Genomic DNA, 19,810 nt, shown 5'->3' with positions numbered 1-19,810 from the left:
GTGGGCATCGATATACCTGATGATGGCCAGTGCGCAGGGTCTGCAAATTGTGCCTGAGCTGTGCAATCGTGTTATGTCGCTGTAGTACTATATCTCTTAGCGCAGAAACACCTTCTTGCTGTACAAATCAAGAAAGCGACAATCGATACTTGCTGTAAATCGACCAAACAATCTTCCAAAATGACTTCAACCGAGAGAAGAGCAAGCGACGCAGCGACTGCCGCGCCCATGGCGGATTCATCGCCATACTACGACCTTGTCTGTGTCGGCTTTGGCGCAGCTCAACTCGCCACAGCCATCGCCAATCGCGAATCTAAGACGCCGTCCAAAATGCTTTTCGTCGAGCAGAAGAAATCCTTCTCATGGGGATCGACATCCAACATCTCGAGAACGCGAATGGAGAGCCCCTTCATGTACGACCTGGCGACCCTGCGCAACCCAAGGACTGCTTTCAGCTATGTCAACTATCTGCTCGCTCGTAAACGTCTCATCGAATTCTCAAACTCGGATCGTCTCAACCCTTTGCGAGAAGAATTCGGAGACTACATGAGGTGGTCCGCCGAGCACTTCAAAGACGAAGTCCGCTATGGCAGCGAAGTCGTTGGTGTAGCGCCCGAGGTTGAGGCAGATGCTGTGCAAAGCTGGAAGGTGGCCGTCAAGGACAGCGCAGGCAAGACATACGTGGTGCGGGCGAGGAGTCTTGTCGCACCCTCCCCATCAAGAGCGAGCAGTCCGGCTGCGCAGCCATTACCGACTGTTGACTTCCTATCCGGGCAGCGGATTATCTCCATGGACGAGTACCCCAGCAGGCGTAACGAACTGCGAGGCGCCAATGAGCCCCGACTCAACGTGTCCCTTGTTGGCTCAGGCGAAAAGACTGCCGAGGTGCTGGACGATCTTCTGACTTGCTCGCGTCTGGGAAACATTACCGTCGTGACAGAGGACGAATCGCTGGCCCCTTTGACGGTTCTCGACGACACGAAGCCGTCGCAACCCCAACTTTGCTCGATCTGGGCCAAACCGACTAGCGCGCAGCCAGCCTCCGTCACGGAAGCATCAGAGCTCATCCAGACGATTTACATGCGCGCGTACGAGAAGCTAGTCCAGTCCAAGGGCGAGTTCAGACTGCGCGTCATCATTGGGAAGGACGCTGCTGCCGCGTGCTCACAGTCCGACTTCATCATCAGGGATACGGCAGCAAGTCCGCTTGCAAACACGGCATTGTTCCAGGGCATTGATTCGCTTATACTGGGCTGCCGGCCAAAGGGAGAGAGCCTGGAGGAAGTTCAGTTCAAGCGTGGCGCCGTCGCGGAGGGCTGCCGGCTGTGGCTGGTGTCCTCAAAGTCAGAGGGCGGACGTGCATTGGCCAAGGACATTGCCTTGATGGCTGGCGAGATCGTGCGCAAGGCAGCGACAGGGTCATCTGAAGTACGGGATGGCGCCGGACTACAGGTCCAGGCTAGGATATAGAGCGGGATGATGGTGCGCAGCTGTGGGTTCTGGGTTCCAAGGTTTAGGCGCTAGATGGTGCAGAATTTTATCTAATCTGATGCAACTTGAGCACAGACCCAATGCAAGTGACTCGCCGGTGACACGTCCTGAAGCCTCCACACACGAACCACACCGGCCCACACTACTTTCCACCACGCATCCTTCTTCACGTGACGCTATGCCTCTTCACGCTGTGCTAGCAGTTGACCCTGCTGCTGCACCATGTCGATCTTGGCCATTGCCTCCTGGCGCGGCCATAGCGCCCGGGGGGTGAACCTCATGCAGGCGCCTTCGCGCAGCTTCACCACTGCATACGGCGCGAGATACTCCTTCTTGAGCTCCTAACCACGTCTCGCAGGCTCAATGCCGTTCAGTAAGCCCTCTGGGGCCTCTATCAGGCGTTTCTTTGGTTTCCTACACCTCCTCTTCTACGCAGACCCGACATGGCTCGACAAGATACTGGTCTTCGTGGGCGCCATAGCTGCCATTGCAGCAGGCGTACCATTCCCACTGATCGGAATTGTCTTCGGTCAATTGGTCGACGAGATCAATGTTGCGACATGCAACAACCGCGAAGGTAGCTCCAACGGATCTGAAGAAGCCAACATCACGCCCAAGATCCTGCTGCTCGTCTACATTGCTTGTGGCACTTTCACTTGCATCTACACGCACCTTGTATGCTGGAATTTGGCATCACAGCGCCTAGCTCAACGCATCCGAGACCGTTACCTCCGAAACCTGCTGCGACAGGACATGGCCTTCTTTGACAACCTACAGGCCGGAGAAGTGTCTTCTCGACTCAACGGTGACATCCAGTCAATCGAGAGTGGTACTGGCGAAAAGGTTGGCGTGGCACTGACTTGCCTCTCCTTTTGTGTCACGGCCTACATCGTTGGCTTCATCAAGAATGCCGAGATCGCTGGCATGCTCGTCTCTTTAATCCCTGCATTCTTGCTCATGGCCGTGGTTGGCGGCCACTTCTTTGGCAAGTATGCTGCCAAGGTCGGTGATTGCTTTGGGTCCGCTAGCGCCATCGCGTCTGAAGCTCTCAGTCATGTGGGCCTCGTGCATGCGCTGGGTGCAAATGCCAGGCTCGAGGCAAAGTTCGAGGGCCATTTGAGCGATGCTCGTGAGGCGGGTGTCAAGAAGGCCACGACCGCTGCGGTTCAGGCTGGTCTGCTGTACTTCATCGCCTTTTCGGCCAGCGCCCTAGGCTACTGGCAGGGTAGTCGCAGGATCGCAGACTCCCTCGAGGGCAAAGGCAGTGCGACTATCGGAGAGATCTACACCGTCACGTTCATTCTGCTCGATGGTCAGTATCTTACCGATCGTTTAAGTCTTCCGATGCTAACCTCCAATACTAGGTGCCATCGTTCTCAGTCAGATCGCGCCGATGTTGCCATTGTTTGGCGGGGCGATATCAGCTTTCGAGCGCTTGCGCAAGGACATCGAGACTCAACCCACCATCGACAACACCTCGTCATCCGCGGAGAAGCCTACTCATGTTGATGGGACTGTTGAGTTCCGCAACGTCGCGTTCACGTACAGTTCAAGGCCTGATCATCCCGTGCTGAACGGTATTTCTTTGACATGCGAAGCTGGTACGTCACTTACATGGAACGAAATGGAAGGACGTATGCTGACCATCTAACTCAGGTAAACTGACTGCTATCGTGGGTCTTTCCGGAAGCGGCAAGTCCACAGTCGCTAGTCTTATCAGCCGATTCTATGATCCGGAATCTGGCGATGTACTTCTGGACGGTCGCAATGTCAAAGACATCAACATCAAGTCTCTCCGAGGTTTTATCAGTCTCGTCCAGCAAGAACCTTCACTTCTTGATCGCTCCATCTTGGAGAACATTGCTCTCGGTCTCGTCAACAGCCCGCCTCATGCGCATCTCGAGAAAACACTGCTGAGCGGAGTCCTCGCTCAAGTTGCGGAAGACGTCAGGGGCGGCCAGAATCTTGCTCAAGTCGCCGAGAAGGCTGGTCCTGAAGTTGTAGAGATCGTTCAACTTGTGAAAGATGCTGCTGACCTCGCTGATGTTGCTATCTTTATCGATCGCCTGGAGTTCGGGTTCGCAACCTCGGTTGGCTCAAGTGGCAGTCTCGTCAGTGGTGGACAGAAGCAGCGTATTGCTCTCGCCCGAGCTCTTGTCCGCGACCCTCGTATTTTGATTCTCGACGAAGCCACCGCTGCTCTAGATTCAGCCAGTGAGCAGCGCATCCAAGCTGCTATTGAACGGGCTTCCCGCGGCCGGACAGTGATCTCGATCGCTCATCGATTGTCCACTATCAGAGCTGCAGCGAAGATCATCGTCATGAAGAAGGGTGACATCATTGAACAAGGTACCCACGATCAACTCATGGACTTGGAAGGGTCATACGCAGACATGGTTCATCTCCAAAGCGTCAAATCTGACGACGGTGCGACCAGCTCAAGAACCAGTCTGGACTCCCGCGATGCCGATTCTATCACCAATGAGAAGTTGGCGCTAAGTGCGCAGGAGCCCGATGCTGTACCAGCGAACGACGCCAATGCTGCGGAAGCTGTCGAGCACACTAAAGGTGTCGTCATTGCGGGCTCTATCAGGAAGACAATGCTTCCTTTGACGCGACCGTACCTACTTCTCGTAATGCTGGCTTTCTTGGCAGCACTGGTAGTAGGTGGCCAGTACTGCGGATCGGGTCTCCTGTTCGGTAACATCATGGGCACCATGTCTCCATGCAACACGCCCGAGTATGTTCGTTCTAGAGGTGAACTCCTCTCTGGAATGTGGTTCATGCTTGCCTGTGTTGCCTTCCTGGCCAACTTCACCAGTTGGGCGTCCTTTGGTCTCTTGTCGGAACGATTGATCTACAAAGTCCGCAACCTGTCTCTACACACGCTACTCCAACAGCCGCTACAATGGCATGAGTCTGAATCAAGAAGCCCCACTGTGCTCCTCGAATTCATCACCAAAGATGGCCAATCGTTAGCGGGCTTCAGCGGCTCCATCATTGGCACACTCTTCTCCGTCGTTGTCAACTTTATAGCCGCCATCATCCTCTCCCACATCCTCGCATGGAGAATCGCAATTGTCTGCCTCGTCGTCGTACCACTTCTCTTGGGCGCCGGTTTCATGCAGTTGCGTGCTATTGGCAAATTCGCCGCAAAGCACGCTGGAGCTTTCAGCTCTTCTATCGGTGTTACCATCGAAGCCGTCTCTAACATCAAGACTGTGCATGCACTTTCTATCGAAGAGGAGATCATTTCAACTTACAGGCGATCGCTGAAGGCTCCACGCAAGGAGATGGTGAAGCAGAGCTTCAAGACCAACGTCTGGTTGGCCGTCGCCAACTCTTGTGGTACATTTATTTACGCTTTCGCCTACTGGTGGGGCACCAAGAACATCATCGAAGGCAGGTACACCCAAACTGAGTTCTTCGTCATCCTGATCGCCATGCTTGTCTCCGCACAGCTATGGGGTCAGCTGTTCACGCTTGCACCTGAGATCTCCAAGGCCAAGAGTGCCATGTCGCGCATTTGTGGACTAATCGAATTGGGCAAGGATACGCCTGATGCGGGTCGCCGTGATGACCCCAGTCTCTCGGAGAAGAACCAGGACGACATCGAGGCACTGGCTGAATCTCCAATACCAGCTACCACACAAGGTGGTGCTAGGGTTGTCTTCCGAGACGTGGGCTTTTCGTATCCAGCACGTCCTGGTGTGCCGGTCTTGACATCTCTTTCCTTGACCATCCAGCCCGGCCAATTCTGCGCTTTGGTCGGACCATCTGGTGCAGGTAAAAGCACTGTTCTGGCCCTTCTTGAACGATTCTACTCTCCCTCCTCCGGTAGCATCTCCATCAACGGCCTCGATATCTCTCGGCATCATGGCGCGTCATTCCGCGATGACATCGCCTATGTACCACAAGAGAACATTCTCTTCCAAGGAAGCATCAAGTTCAACATTGGATTAGGAGCGAGACCTGGGCACACCCCATCCGACGAAGAGATTCAAGAAGCCTGCAAGCTGGCGAACATACACGACACCATCATGGATCTTCCCCAAGGCTATGATACCGAGTGTGGCTCCAAGGGCAACCAGCTATCTGGCGGCCAGCGTCAACGTTTGTCCATTGCTCGAGCTCTTGTGCGTAAGCCGAAGTTGCTGCTGCTGGACGAGAGTACGAGCGCATTGGATGCGGAGAGTGAGAAGGCTTTGGAGCAAGGCCTCGAGCGGGCTGTCAAGGGTCACGGTGTGACCGTCATCGCGATTGCGCATCGACTGAGGACGATCGCCAGAGCCGATGTGATCTTCTTGGTTGAGGCGGGTAAAGTTGTGGACCAAGGACGTCACGAAGAACTGGTGCAACGCAGTGAGAGTTACCGCGTCAACGCTCTCCATCAGATGCTTGGGTAGATTTGTTCGTAATATGTATCTTTATATCGCATTCCACCATGGCAGTTTCACGCCAGCTCCACAGACTTTGGTAGTCTCTTTTCTGCGCCTTCCGGCAGCCAGACGAACAATGGAAGCTCTTGGTCCTCCCTCGCGCCGTTAGTCTTCTCCGGAGTAATGTCTTCCGACTTGTGCACCAGCTTCTCTTTCAATCTTCTGCTTCCCATCTTCTCGTAAAGCTTGATGCCCTCCTTGGAGCTCTCTATGTACATGGGCAATCCAGTCTGCCGGCAAATGTCCATCTCATACTTGAACAGCAACTCGCCAATGCCCCGCCGTTGGTAGTCCGGGTGCACGGCCATCACGTGGCAGTAAACGTATCTCTCATTGAGCCACAGCTTCTCTCTCGCGTCCCAAAGAGGCTTCACAAGTGCCTCGGCCCGTTCACGTTCCTTGCCCTTCAGCCATCCAATTTCGCCTCTCTTCCAATCACTAGGCGCGATGTACACGTCGAAAAGCGCCATACCAACGATCTTGTTAGTTTCGGTGTCGACACACTTCAGGGTGTATTGCGTTGCACTTGTCTTCCAGTACTCCGAGACATGGCCGGTGTGAGCCTGTCTTCTCCTAGTCAGTCCACACGTCCGACAGTACACGCGATTCAATGACCGGCACTTACCGAAACTCGGATGTTGAGTCTGTTAAATCTCTCTCGGTAGCCGAAGGAAACAGCGCGCGCGTGATCGGGCTGTCCTTGAAGGCTGCAAAGTGCACATCGTACACCGCGCTAATGTCTGGCACCAGAGCGGGGAGGACTACGAAGCCCATATTGAACGATTCGTCGACTCAGTGTAGTGTCGTTTGGATGATCGAGCAGCGGGGAAGGATCTAGACCGTCTGCCAGTCAAGACGTAAACTTAGAAACAGAAGGTTTTGGTAACGTTTGACAGCTGCAGCGAACTGTTCGACCCAAAGACATGAACTTGGTAGCATTATCGCCCATTAACCACGCGGGTTCAACGATCCACTCTCGATGCCCAGCCTTGCGGTTCAGAGATCGTCAGTCACGCATACAACATACTTTGATACCAAGCAGTTGGAGGACGGGCACCATAGCTGTGCCAACTCCTCGGCTGTCACTGAAGCACTACCGCCTGCCTCACAACGCTAAATTACAGGGCGCAAAACTAGAATGCAAGACCCACATTACGACATGAAAAACCCTCACGCCACCGACGACAACCAGACCTTCTCCATTGAGGCGTACCGGCCGTTCTGCCTGTGCCTCCCCCTCGCATGTGCCGATTAAAGTTATCTGATCCGTCCTTAGCGAAACTTCCCGGCCACGGCGAGGGATGTGCCGTCGTACAACCGGATGACGCCTAGAGCGCCAAATCCGAGAAATACCATGGCCATGCGCATATCCACCTTTTGCCGCGATCAGCGCGTACAAGAGAATTTGCCGTGTCGTTCACGCGTGGGATGGCCGTATCCCGTATGTGCAGCGTGCATACTGCAGACCGGCCCTTCTTATTGAACCAGCAACATCCCTAACGAATGATGCACGACACTTAAAGCCGGTGGACGCTGTCGATCGATGCAAGCAACGGGCATTGATGCTGTAATTGGACGCGAGTAGTTCTCCGAACATCGGCCGTTATCAGATGAAAAAGATCTGCAGCGCCAAAGACGTAACCCTGCATGACTCCTACTCCATCGGGCAATTCCGCGCTTGCATCGATACCACATCATCAAATTTATCAGATGAAGCCTCATGACGCCGCCTTTCACGCTAGAATTATCTGATCCGCTAAGTGTGGGGATGGGTGGGCAGGGGCGGACGAGGCTTTTCTTTACGGCTAAATCGTGGTACTGCGCCTGATCCCACATTGGTGACATCGCCTCCGTGTTTTACGTTAGGCGATGCGCAATACAGCCTGCATCGAGAAAGACACAATGGCGCGATATAGTGGACCCTGTTTTCGCGTCGTAAGAGAAAACTATGACGCCGACGGCTGTCCGACCGAGGATGATGGGTCACTTGAAGCGGTCTGGTGTGCTCGCGCCGGAGATTCATCCTGGCGCGATGTGTGGAGAGTTTAGTCTGTGAGAGAGACGGAAGATCGTGGGTGAACTTGGTGGACTCGCGGCTTTACACTGCTTGGCTATTGCTACAGAAGTATCCGGGGTCTTCATCGGACTCGGAAATATACACGTCTTCCTCAGCTCCACATCTTCTCCAAAAATATATACCGACCTCGCCATGAAGAGACCACATAGCAGTTTGAGCGGCGACAAGATGCATCTTCGCAACGGCGAGCATGTATCAAACTTCAGTGGTGCTCCAGAGGAGCATGTTGCGAAGAAGGTGCAAAGCAATGGCGCCTCGAAGACGCACAAGCAGGCCGCAACCCAGAATGGCGACCATGACGTTCTGCATACGAACGGCCACAGCTCGAAAGCTAACGAGATTCGGGCATTAATGCCCAGCGACCTCACCTCAGATGCTGTTGTGGATACTGTTCTGGCTGCATGGTCGGTACTCGTACACCGATACCAGAGAGATGTCTTCCATCAATTCACTTGGGGCGCGGTCGATGGCCGTGATCGGGCTTCGCAAACCATCAACACAACCGATATCAACTTCGCCAGCCACCAAACAGCCGGGAGTTTGAAGTCACAGATCAGCAATGTGCGATCAAAGGACTATGATGCGCACAACGTTACTCTTTTCCTCAACGATGGATCATTACATGAGGTATTAACCAGCCCAAGCATTTCCCTGACACGACTGACATGACCCAGTGGACTTTTGAAGTATCATTCAGAAGGGAGGGGGGCTCTCTCCATGCCACTTCAAGATGGCAGACGACGACCATGTCTCGCCACCAAGCCGTTTCGCAACTTCATTTCTTTGCTTCGATTCTTGATACCCTATTCAGCAACCCTGATCACACACTCTCTTCCTTCATGCCTGTTACCGAAGAAGAACTAGATGAGCTCTGGAGTTGGAACTATCCCTTACAGCCAGAGTTGAGGTTCTGCATGCATGAGAAGGTTTCCGAGCAGGCTGCGCTCAATCCGGAGAAGATCGCCATCGAGGCCTGGGACGGCACCTTGACATATCGTCAAGTCGAAGATTATTCTACCGATTTGGCGCAGACCCTGCAGCTGCTGGACGACTCGCCGCGTCAGATCATTCCGGTACTTTTCGAGAAATCGCGATGGACTTCAGTTGCGGTGTTGGCTGTCATGAAGGCCGGCGCATGCTTCGCGCTCCTTGACCCAGCACAACCAGAAGGCCGCCTACGAGCAGTAGTGCAGCAAGTCAGTGCAAAGCTCTTCATCTCATCGAAAGCTCAGTCTACGCTAGCTGCGCGTGTCGCCCCATCGGCGACTATCATCCCCATCTCCGCGTCCAAGTTTGACAAGGTGTACTCTCCAGCTGCTGCGCAGCAACCGAAGACCACTCTCGCACCAGTATCACCTGACCAGCCGTTGTACATCCAGTTTACCAGTGGAAGTACGGGTCTTCCGAAGGGATGCATCATTACGCACAGTCAGTACACGTCTGGTGCGATACCGCGCGCTGACGCTGTGGGCTATCGATCGCATTCTCGTGTGTTGGACTTCGCGAGTTATGCCTTCGACGTGTGTATTGACTCGATGCTCTGCACTCTCGCCCACGGTGCTACGCTCTGCACACCTTCCGATGAACGTCGGATGAACGACATGAGCGGTGCCATGCGCGACATGCGCGTGACATTCGCCGGCATGACTCCCTCGGTCGCTCGCACGCTGGACGTCGACATCCTTGACCACTTGGATTCCATCGCGCTAGGTGGCGAAGGCGTGTCGACTAGCGATGCAATGTCGTGGGGTCAAAGGACCAGGGTCGTCAATGCCTACGGACCATCGGAAGCTACTGTTGGTGCGACCATCAACGACAACGTGGCCGCCAAGCCATACATCACTATGGGCAAGCGCAAGGGGTGTGCCATTTGGCTTACCGAGCCCGAAGATCACAACAAGCTTGTTCCTGTTGGTGCAGTCGGCGAGCTGCTCATCGAAGGCCCCATCGTTGGCGACGGGTATCTCAACAACCCGTCAAAGACGAAGGAAGTGTTCATCGAAGATCCAGAGTTCTTGCTCAAAGGTAGCAAGAGCTACCCGGGTCGACATGGCCGCATCTACAAGACCGGTGATTTAGTACGTTTCGACCCTGATGGCAACGGTGAGCCCATCTTCGTCGGACGTCAAGATCAGCAAGTCAAGCTCCGAGGCCAGCGCATTGAGCTGGCTGAGATTGAGTTCAACATGCAGAAGCATCTCCCCGCAGATACTCAACTCGCTGTTGAAGTCATCAAGCCTAGTGGAGGTGGTGAACAGACGCTCGTCGCTTTCCTTGTCGAGCAGAAGAAGAACGGCATGCGACATCTCGACGGAAATGTGTTCGGAAGCTTCACCACCAAGTTCCAGTCAGCTCTCAAAGCCATGACCAAGCAACTCGCCATCGACCTTCCCGGCTACATGGTGCCAAGCGCTTACATCCCGCTCTGGAAGATGCCACTACTAGTGTCGTGCAAGACAGACCGGAAGCGACTTCGCGAGATCGGTACCTCCGTCACACGCCAAGATCTCAGGCGCTTCAACTCAGTCATCTCGGAGAAGCAAGAGCCTACTACTGAGACGGAGCTCAAGCTCCGTTCCTTGTGGGCGAAGCTTCTGGGTGGAGAAGCGGATTTCAGTGCCAACGACAACTTCTTCAGTATGGGCGGAGACTCCCTCCGAGCGATGAGGCTGGTTCCTCTTGCGAGAGAAGCTGGATTGTTGCTACACGTTCCAGACATCATGCTGAATCCTACCCTGTCGGCCATGGCAGCCAAGGCAACACCGTTGTCGGAAGAAGCAACGAACGACGTACCTGCTTTCTCGCTGGTTGGAAAGGATTGGGAAGCGAAGTCGGCACAAGTGGAAACTGCCAAGCTGTGTGGTGTTGAAGTCGACGAAGTCGAGGACGTTCTTCCCTGCACGCCGCTTCAAGAAGGCCTCATGGCTCTCTCCGCCAAGTTCCAGGACGCGTATGTCGCTCAGCGAGTTGCGACTCTTCCATCAGCGACAGCTGAGCGCTTGAAGAAAGCTTTCGATATTGCTGTGCAGGGTTCACCTATCTTGCGCACAAGGATCGTTAACGTCTCTGGCCGCGGTCTTTACCAAGTCGTCCTCAAGGACGGAAAACTACTGCGCGAGCATGGTTCTGATCCAGCAGAGTATCTTCGACGCGATCGCGAGGAGGCTATGGATCTAGGGACTGCACTCTTCCGCTACGGTCTGGCTCAAGAAGCCGGTAGCGACAAGACTCACTTTGTCATCACGATGCATCACGCTGTATACGATGGCTGGTCGATGCCTCTCGTGTTTGATCGCATCAACCGCGCTTTCAATGGCCTCACGACTGAAAGACCTGTATCTTTCAAGCATTTCATCAAGCACCTCACCAGCCTTGATCCAGCCGTAGCTCGAGACTACTGGAAAGAGCGATTGAACGGCGTCAACCCACATCAATTCCCTCCTCTCCCGCAGAAGGGATATGTCACCCAAGCCGACTCGTTGCTCGAACACTACGTTACCGTTCCAACATCAGCGCACAATAAGCTCACTCTGGCAACTATCATCCGTGGAGCCTGGGCACTGACATCATCTCTGTACATGGGCCATCCAGATGTTGTCTTTGGCGAGACGTTGACAGGTCGGTCCGCACCCGTGCACGCGATTGTGGAAATCGAAGGACCCATGATCACAACCGTTCCCATTCGCGTCCGATTGAATCTCGACCGACCAATTGCTGAGTACCTGCAAGCCGTCCATGCGCAGACTGTACAGCAGATTCCGCACGAGCACTTGGGCTTGCAGAACATCCGGCGACTAAGCAAGGACGCGCGTGTAGCATGCGATCTGCGCACAGGTCTTGTTTTGCATCCCAGAGAGGACGATGACGGTGCTCCTGTCGACATGGAGACTGCCCCGGCTAACACGTTCCTTCCCGCTGATGACGCGGAAGCCGCACGCGAAGCACTCAAGTTCAACACATACGCACTCATGCTCGTGTGCACATTGGACGAGAACGGCTTCTTGGTCATGGCCAGTTTCGATTCGAAGTGCATCAGCAAGGACGCTATGGAGAGGGTACTTGTCGTGTTCAATCGCATCATCACGGCGTTCTTGGGTAATCCCGAGAGCAAGCTGGGTGATGTCGCTGTTCTCGATCCTGCCGAAGCACGAGATGCAGAGGCGATGAGGCCGCGAGATGTCATGAGCGACAGTGGTGTAGGCACCTCGCCAATCGACAGCCCGACTCAAGATGCCAAGTCAAAGGCGTCGTCGCCAAACGAGCAGAAGCTGTGCAGTATTCTCAGTCGTATCCTCGGTATGCCAGAGACGGAGATCAAGCCCAGCGACAGCTTCTTTGAACTGGGTGGTGACTCCATCGGTGCAATGCGCCTCGTGTCCGATGCGCGCGCACAAGGCTTGAATCTGACCGTGGCTCAAGTCTTCCAGAGCCAGTCGTTGTCCGAGTTGGCGGCTTCGACCAGCAACGAGAAAGAAGATAAGCTGTTGGATATCCTCAGCCGCATTCTTGGTATGCCCAAGAGCGAGATCAACGGCAGCGACAGCTTCTTCGAGCTTGGAGGCGACTCCATCGGTGCCATGCGTCTCGTATCTGACGCGCGCGCTCAAGGCCTCAACATCACCGTCGCGCAAGTCTTCCAAAGCCAATCTCTTTCCGAACTTGCTTCGTCCGCGGAGGAAGCAAATGCATCACAGACTAACGCGAACATCGATGCGCCTTCCGCCGCGCTCGGTAAGGAGATGTCGCTATACAGTGCCGACCGCATCGGTGCATACCTGCAAGATCAGACATGGCAGATTGCGGATATATACCCTGCCAGGCCGCTCCAGCAACTCGCTGTCGAGGGTACCGTCGATCTGCCACGTTACTCGCTGCGTTACGAACTCATCAAGTTCGTCACACCAGTCGATCGTCAGAAGCTCGAGCAAGCTTGCCAAGAGCTCGTGGCACGCAACGAAGTTCTGCGCACCGTTTTCGTGAAAGACGAGAGCAAGGTACTTGGCGTAGTGCTGTCATCTCTGCGGGTTCCCTACACCGAGATCGCAGTGCCAGACAACGAAGACATCAACACAGTCGCCCAAGCATTCACGAAACACGACATCCAAGGACCCAAGCCACATGGATCGTCATTCGTATCCTTCACCCTCTTTACAAGCGCAAAGACCGGCGCCTCAACCCTCGTCTTCCGCATCTCCCACGCCCAATACGACGAGATCTGTCTTCCCATCCTGTACGAGCAGCTCTCCGCGCTATACGCAGGCACCGACGTACCAGAGACGATACCGTTCAGCAAGCACGTAAACCACGTGGTTCTAGACAACATGCCTAAAGCCATCCCTTACTGGCAGAACCTTCTCTCTGGCTCCCAGATGTCTGTCATGAAGCCCGACATTCCGCTCACACACCGCGGCCCTGCGGATGTATACATGGAGTTCGACATCTCTGCCCGCCCGGCAAACATCACCATCGGGTCGCTGCCAACCGCTGCATGGGCGCTCGTTCTGTCACAGCGACTTGGTCTCAAAGACGTAGTCTTTGGTGAGGTCGTCTCGGGAAGAAACATCGGCGCGGCGAACGCTGATCGCATCTTCGGACCGACATGGCAGTACATTCCCTTCCGCGTACCGTTCAAGTCTAGCTGGACGTACCTCGACTTGTTGAACTTTGTGCAACACCAGCACATTACCTCCGCAGCCTACGAGTCCATGGGCTTCATGGAGATCGTGGAGAACTGCACGGATTGGGACGCCAAGAAGGTCAACTGGTTCGATACAGTAGTCCACCAAGCACCTGCTTGGGTCGAAGAACTGCCGTTTGGCAATGGTGTTGAGGCGAAGTTCGAGACGCTGTATCCGCATGGCGAGCCGTTGAGGGAGTGGAAGTGCCAGGCCTTTGTCAAGGATGGAGGAAAGAAGTTGGGTATTGAGATTGTTACTTTTGAGGAGTGGAAGGACGTTGCGAGGGGGGTGTTGAAGGAGGTTGGCGAGGCATTAGATTGCTTGATGAAGGGTAAGGTGGGAGAGAAGATTTTCGATGGTGGGGATGCACTTGTCGAGGAGAGCAAGCCGAGCTTGGAAGATTTTGAGGGTGTGATGTAGATCGCGTTATGGTGTTTGGGTGATAGGCGTTGGTGTAAATTATGATGCGTTTTCAGTTCAGGCCCTTGCGAACTTGATCGGGTGAAGAATCCCGACATCTCCTGCTGGATTGTGACTGTGTATGCGCTCTGGCTTAGTATCGCTCTTTCTTGCCTTGTTCTGCCTATTAGGCTTCGCCATGGATGCAACACTCTTGAGCATTGTTCGCTGCGCACAATCACCCTACTCTGTCTTTTAGACGGCGTCTTTGGAGATTGATGTTGTGACTCGAGGTTCTCCGGCTAGGCATCATACGGATATGACTTCCTGATGATGCTATAGCAACTGTGCGCGTAGCGTTACGCACGTGCTTGTCATCGAGTCTAGGTGTGACAAAGTTCATCTCAGTCAACGTCTTCGTGCTACAAATTCCGGTTTCGAGTTAGAGCAGGCGGACATGAGATACTGTGATAGTTAACGGATGGCTTTGTTGCCTTTGGCGCCCATCTATCGTGACCACGTCACGCCCAGTGGCATCCTACTTATGCCAGTGACATGTCATCTAAATTCTGCGTCGCAACATCTATCAGCCTGTCTTCGTTGATATACACCGTTTTCACCCCTTGATCGATATACAATCCGCCACGATGAATCTTCTTCTGGCAATCGTCTCTCTCGCCGTCTTTGCAGCAGCGGCCCCTCCACAAGGACTGAGTAAAAGACAAGGAGCTCTTACCGGTCCTATTCCCGCTCAAGGCCAAGTCGAATGCGATGGCGAACCTGGTCGCACATATTGCTTCGACGAAGTCGTTTGGGGCAAAGGTACGTTATCCCTCTCGATATCTCGCCCAATCCACCTTTTTGCAATCTCTTCTCCGTTCCTCAATATGCTCGGTGAATAGCAAGGCTGATCTCCTACAGGCCAAGACTACCAGACACTCCTTCACAGTTATTGCCAAGGGGAATACGCCCATGACGCTTTGAGTTGCCACGGATGCATGCGCCAGCCGTTCCCAACTGATCTTTGCGACGCTGGGCCAGGTGCTTGGAATTCGGCGTTTTATTGTACCGAAGATGGCTACAAATTCTCGCATCGATGCCAGGATTGGTGCAAGGAAGGATTGTGTGAATGATTGACGACGGCATGGCGCGTTGTGGTGGTTGAGTCCGCGAAAGGGCGGTGGTTGGGAAGAGAAAGCAAGGGGCTCTTTCCTTGCCCAAATGGGTTAGCTCGGTTGGCGGTGGACAAAGACAGGACCTGCGCTCTCTTCTAGATCAATCCGGTATCCCATATCTCTTGTGATTCTATGGAAAACTGTACTCCGTCCTCATCCTACATCTTGTCTGTTTCTAGCTAGGTATGCCCAGATAGCATATCGATGTCGGGAAGGAACGCGTCCTGGTCATGGCACGTGCTTTCGTGGTTAGCGTGATTGCCCAGCATTCCATCATGCCCCGCGTCTGCCTTGTGACACCCGAATGATCTTTTCCACTCCACGCACAACAGTAGCACCTAGCCCATAGCACGCACTCAAACATCACTGCCCGGTTCCTGCCGCAGAGATTCAACATGACAGCCGAAGTGCCGCACCTTCCCGCAGAGATACATCGCCTTATCGCAACATACGTCCACCGTGACGATTTACCACACTATCGGCTCGCAAGCAAACAGTTGTGCGTGATAGGTACCGAAGAACTCTTCAACACGATTGTCTTCCACTACAGTACTGCGAGCATCGATCGCTTGCAGAAGCTCAGTGCAAATGATCGACTTCGAAGATGTGTCAAGACCATCTTCTGGGACGACAACTTATGGCATATTTATCGCGTCGAGGGCATGCACGAATGGAAAATGTACTGGGACTTCACAGCAGGTCGTCACCTGCCCCGACATCGCCGGAGCGACTCACAAGAGCTAGATAAGCCGTTATATGCTCAGCTTGCGGAGGACCGACGAGAGTGGGAGGCTTATGGTGACAAAGTAAAGGACGAGAGAATCGCAAGACAAACGATGAGCCAGTTTGAGGCGCTTGGAAACTTTCAGAACTTACGTTCGATACACATGGTCAACGGCCAGCTTTCGCAGGCCCACCGAGGTGTGAGAAAAGTGGCACATGCGCTACCCCGCGCTTTACCCGTACCTCCCGTGTTGCGTAGAGGAGAAGGTATCAACTTTTTCTATGCTCTACCAGGGGTGGAGGCTTTCCGGACTATACAGCAATATTGCAAACCCTCGCTGAGAAAACTCAAGTTAGACAGAGTACAACTTGAGGCTTTCACCTCATGGGAGCCGGGTGAACTGCATTGTTTAACAAGTCTGGACATCACGATATTTGGATTCTCTGGTGATTGGCGCTTCCAAAGTACTAAATGGACGTTGGAACTACTAATGGAAAACCTGGAGATGTTCATTGCGTGCCTACCAGAGCTCGAAAGTCTCAAAGTTGGCCTGGAAAACGGGCGAGTGGAGACCACCGCACCACTTGCGAGCATCCGCCACGTTTTCGCTGCTGAAACTACATGGCCCAAATTACGGAAATTATCGTTGTCTGGTCTTTCTGCCACGCCGGAGACATTGGTGTCACTTGTCAGCAGACACAGCTCCACGTTGAAGGATCTCAGGCTACGCGACGTTTCCTGGAAGACAGGCCCAAACGACGCATCAGAAGAAAAGCACAAGGTGCCATTGAGGTCTATTCAGCATTGCGCATGGCCGCGGGTACTGCAAGAGATAGCAGAGTGCTTGTCGCTGAAGCGTGCGACTGTATCGGGAACGCTTGGTGAAAACGGAGATGTGCTTGGATGGCGACTGGACAAGAGGGACGATGAGCTCGCCACTGACGTTGAGAATTATCTCGTCAGTGGAGGGCAGTGCCCGCTGACGGCTCACAACGCTCACTTTGCGATCGACAATTGCGAACTCCCCCCAATCTCAATTGCATCATAGTAGCGATTCATCAAGCACGGAAAAGCTTATCCTCATGAGCTTTGATAAAAGGCTTCTCCTGAAGATCAACACGCCATTGTTCGTCAGGGTCGCGCATAAAACATCGCGTATATTCTTAGGGTGTTTTGCAGTAAGAGGCACTACAAGACAACTAGCTTTGGCGATAATCTTCACGTGAGATACAGTCAGAACCTGCAAAGATGAGGATATGGGGTCGGTGTCTTGTGTGCCGTCAGTACTGTTACAATATCGCCTGTTTCAGCCACTTTCATTACATGAAGGGGCCATGCGACCCAATGGTACCAGTCGCACATAGTCTCACAATCGACAGGACGTTCTCATGGATACACATGTCATTCTAATAAAATATTTACAGAAGCGCTAAGAACACGAAAAGGCGTAAACGGGCACTGCCACCCAAGCAACGCTAAGCACAAAAGCCTAACAAGTTCTAGTAGTTGTACTTGTAGCACAGTGTCGTTCCAGTGGTGTCGAGGACATCCCTGACCTTGACATCAGGACGGATACCGTAGACGTTGATGTTGGTGTCGAGGGTAAGGGCCCGGCCAGATGCGTCGTTGCCGTTGATGGTGTTGACACGAGCACCGTTGGCGTTCTGCCAGATGCGGAAGTTGCGGTCGACGAAAGCGTGGTGGAGCCAGAAGATGGGGTCGGCGGGCGAACCGTACGTGTCTTGCATGACAGCGCCGATACCGTTGTGGCCCCAGGCGTGGGGGCCTCCCTCTGCGCATTGAGCCATGCCGGCGAAGTCGCCGTAGGCGTTGCATTGGTTCACGTAGTCGGAGTTGCAGTATTGGGTCTTGGCGGCATCGCCGTTGCGGGCAAGGCAATGGGGCGTGTTGCCTGAACCGGGGCCGATGTTAATGGCAAGGTTGGCGAATGCCTGTGGTGTGTTAGTTGCTGGGTTAGGTTATAGGAGGCGTGTCGGACAATGGGGTTGTACTTACGCCATTGGTTACACAGTTTCCGCCGAGGGCAATGCCTCCGAACCACTTGGCTGAGAAGATGGATGATGCCGAGAAGCGACCGGCGTACTTGGTCTCGTCGAACCAGGGCATGGTTTGGCTGAAGCCACATTCTGAACGTAGAATGTCCTCGAAGACCCAGGTATAGTATCGGTGCCAGAGGAGGAACTTGCTGTTTCCGTGGACGTTGGGTGTGAGGGTCTGGTGGAGTGCAACGAGATCCTCATACCGGCTCTTGGCTGCGGGGAACTGGCCTGAGGGAGCGCGGCCCATCAAGCACTTGATGGCATCCACGAATTGTTGCTTGCTGCTGTCGGGGTAGGAGTCCCACTCAACGCGGACGCGGGGGTTGGCGCATGTTGCAGCGGCAGCGAGTGTAGAGACGCGGAAGTTTTGGTTTTGCGCAGCAGGCTCCTCTGGCTGTGTGGCATTGTGCTCCTCGAATATCCGCTTGGCATCCGCGAGAGGAACGGGCTGAACGAACTTTGGTGTCTCGGCGAAGATGTTGAGGGGTAGGGCCTTGATCAGCTTGGTCAGGGGAAGTTCCTGAGGAGATGGAAGCGCAGAAACGCTGGCTACAACAGCCAAGGTGGCGGACAAGATTGAGGTACGCATGATTAAGGTATAAGTATTAAAAAGGTACTAAGATCCCGATTGACAGTAGCAGGAAAGCGAAGGACAACAACCTAAAAGCGAATGCGGTTGCTTGGTGTGATTGTTGAGCGAGCTGTACAAAAAGATCCCGACATGCAGGACGGCCAGTCATCCTTATACCTGGGACCTGCATCTTCCGCCTTACCGCCCGACTATCCACAGCGCGCGCGCCTCGTACTGCAGATCATTCGCAGTGCGCTTGACGAGCCGTCTCACCAGCGACACCTGATGATCGGTCATGGAAATACGAAGCACGCATGTACCGTGGGCGTGAATTCGGCCTAGGCCTGCAACGTAGTATTGGAAAGTAAGTAAGCGTGCGCGAGCTACAGCAGAGGGAACAAATGATAAGTGGGAGGCTATACTGCTTTTAAGCCGTGGCTCATCAAACGCTGGCCGGGCGCCCAGGTCAGGCCAACCTCGGGCTTGACAGTCTACACACGAGGATAATGCTGCTTGCCGTGGGCTCCTGGGCCTGAGCCGACCCCGAGTTGCGCGGAAATTGTCAGCGCGCTGACGTGAACGAACTACTGTGGAGCTTGTCGCTTTTCCTGGGCCTGCCCACGCTGCGTTCACGAGGCGGACCTGCCGGCTGCCGGAATGCAGGGCCGCCATGATTGGATGGCGCATCGTGTTTTTCTCTTCGCTTCCAGATGCCGTGCAGCCAAATATAGCTCTCAGGAACGCCCTCGGTATCTAGCAATGTCTAGTAATGCTCCGGTCAACATGGCGTCCGCCAGCGTGCCATACCTACTGTCATGCAGACTGTCACATCGCGCGCGGGTGAGTTGTCAATTGAATACGGCAGCGTCATCTCGACTGAAGGATTTGCTAGCATCGCCCTTCGCCCGTTCAGCTGAGATTAGAATGCCACAATCCATTGTGCGACGGCAAGATAGCAGCCGTTGCCGTTGCAAACAAAGTGGCTGTGATTTGAAAGGGGGATCTGCGGCCAGCATGCACTTCCTGTCGCTAAACACCCAACCCCCAGCGCCTCACATAAAGGCGCTCCACACACAGGCGGGAATAACCTCGCACAAAGCATCCCGAACAATCCACTATCGCCTTATCACGCAAACTCCCCATCGCAATCCCCTCGCGCACAGGCTTATCGGCCGTCTATTTCGAGTGGCAAGCTC

General features: G+C 54.1%; 5 protein-coding genes across 5 annotated transcripts; 3 read left to right on the top strand and 2 right to left on the bottom strand.

Annotated features, from left to right (window-relative positions):
* Positions 1-180: 180 nt before the first annotated feature.
* J4E88_003615 (uncharacterized protein) lies at positions 181-1,470 on the top strand (the record flags this gene model as incomplete). Its single annotated transcript, XM_049397264.1, has 1 exon — positions 181-1,470. The coding sequence occupies one exon, from the start codon at positions 181-183 to the stop codon at positions 1,468-1,470; it is 1,290 nt and encodes a 429-aa protein (XP_049256652.1).
* A 384-nt stretch (positions 1,471-1,854) lies between these two features.
* Positions 1,855-5,897, top strand: J4E88_003614 (uncharacterized protein; the record flags this gene model as incomplete). The annotated part of the gene is made up of 3 exons (XM_049397263.1): positions 1,855-2,803; positions 2,856-3,092; positions 3,148-5,897. The coding sequence occupies 3 exons, from the start codon at positions 1,855-1,857 to the stop codon at positions 5,895-5,897; spliced, it is 3,936 nt and encodes a 1,311-aa protein (XP_049256651.1).
* A 47-nt stretch (positions 5,898-5,944) lies between these two features.
* Positions 5,945-6,704, bottom strand: J4E88_003613 (uncharacterized protein; the record flags this gene model as incomplete). The annotated part of the gene is made up of 2 exons (XM_049397262.1): positions 5,945-6,497; positions 6,556-6,704. 2 exons carry the CDS (start codon positions 6,702-6,704, stop codon positions 5,945-5,947), a joined length of 702 nt encoding a protein of 233 aa, XP_049256650.1.
* Positions 6,705-8,139: 1,435 nt separating this feature from the next.
* Positions 8,140-14,105, top strand: NPS6 (NRPS; the record flags this gene model as incomplete). The annotated part of the gene is made up of 2 exons (XM_049397261.1): positions 8,140-8,634; positions 8,682-14,105. The coding sequence occupies 2 exons, from the start codon at positions 8,140-8,142 to the stop codon at positions 14,103-14,105; spliced, it is 5,919 nt and encodes a 1,972-aa protein (XP_049256649.1).
* A 3,377-nt stretch (positions 14,106-17,482) lies between these two features.
* J4E88_003611 (uncharacterized protein) lies at positions 17,483-18,632 on the bottom strand (the record flags this gene model as incomplete). The annotated part of the gene is made up of 2 exons (XM_049397260.1): positions 17,483-17,935; positions 18,000-18,632. 2 exons carry the CDS (start codon positions 18,630-18,632, stop codon positions 17,483-17,485), a joined length of 1,086 nt encoding a protein of 361 aa, XP_049256648.1.
* Positions 18,633-19,810: the final 1,178 nt, after the last annotated feature.

The sequence above is a fragment of the Alternaria novae-zelandiae genome (genome assembly GCF_023758075.1).
Source record: "Alternaria novae-zelandiae strain BMP 2774 chromosome Unknown scaffold_6, whole genome shotgun sequence".
Taxonomy (NCBI): Eukaryota; Fungi; Ascomycota; class Dothideomycetes; order Pleosporales; family Pleosporaceae; genus Alternaria; species Alternaria novae-zelandiae.
Note: the sequence above shows the minus strand (reverse complement) of the source record. Positions and strands in the feature narration are given on the sequence as shown.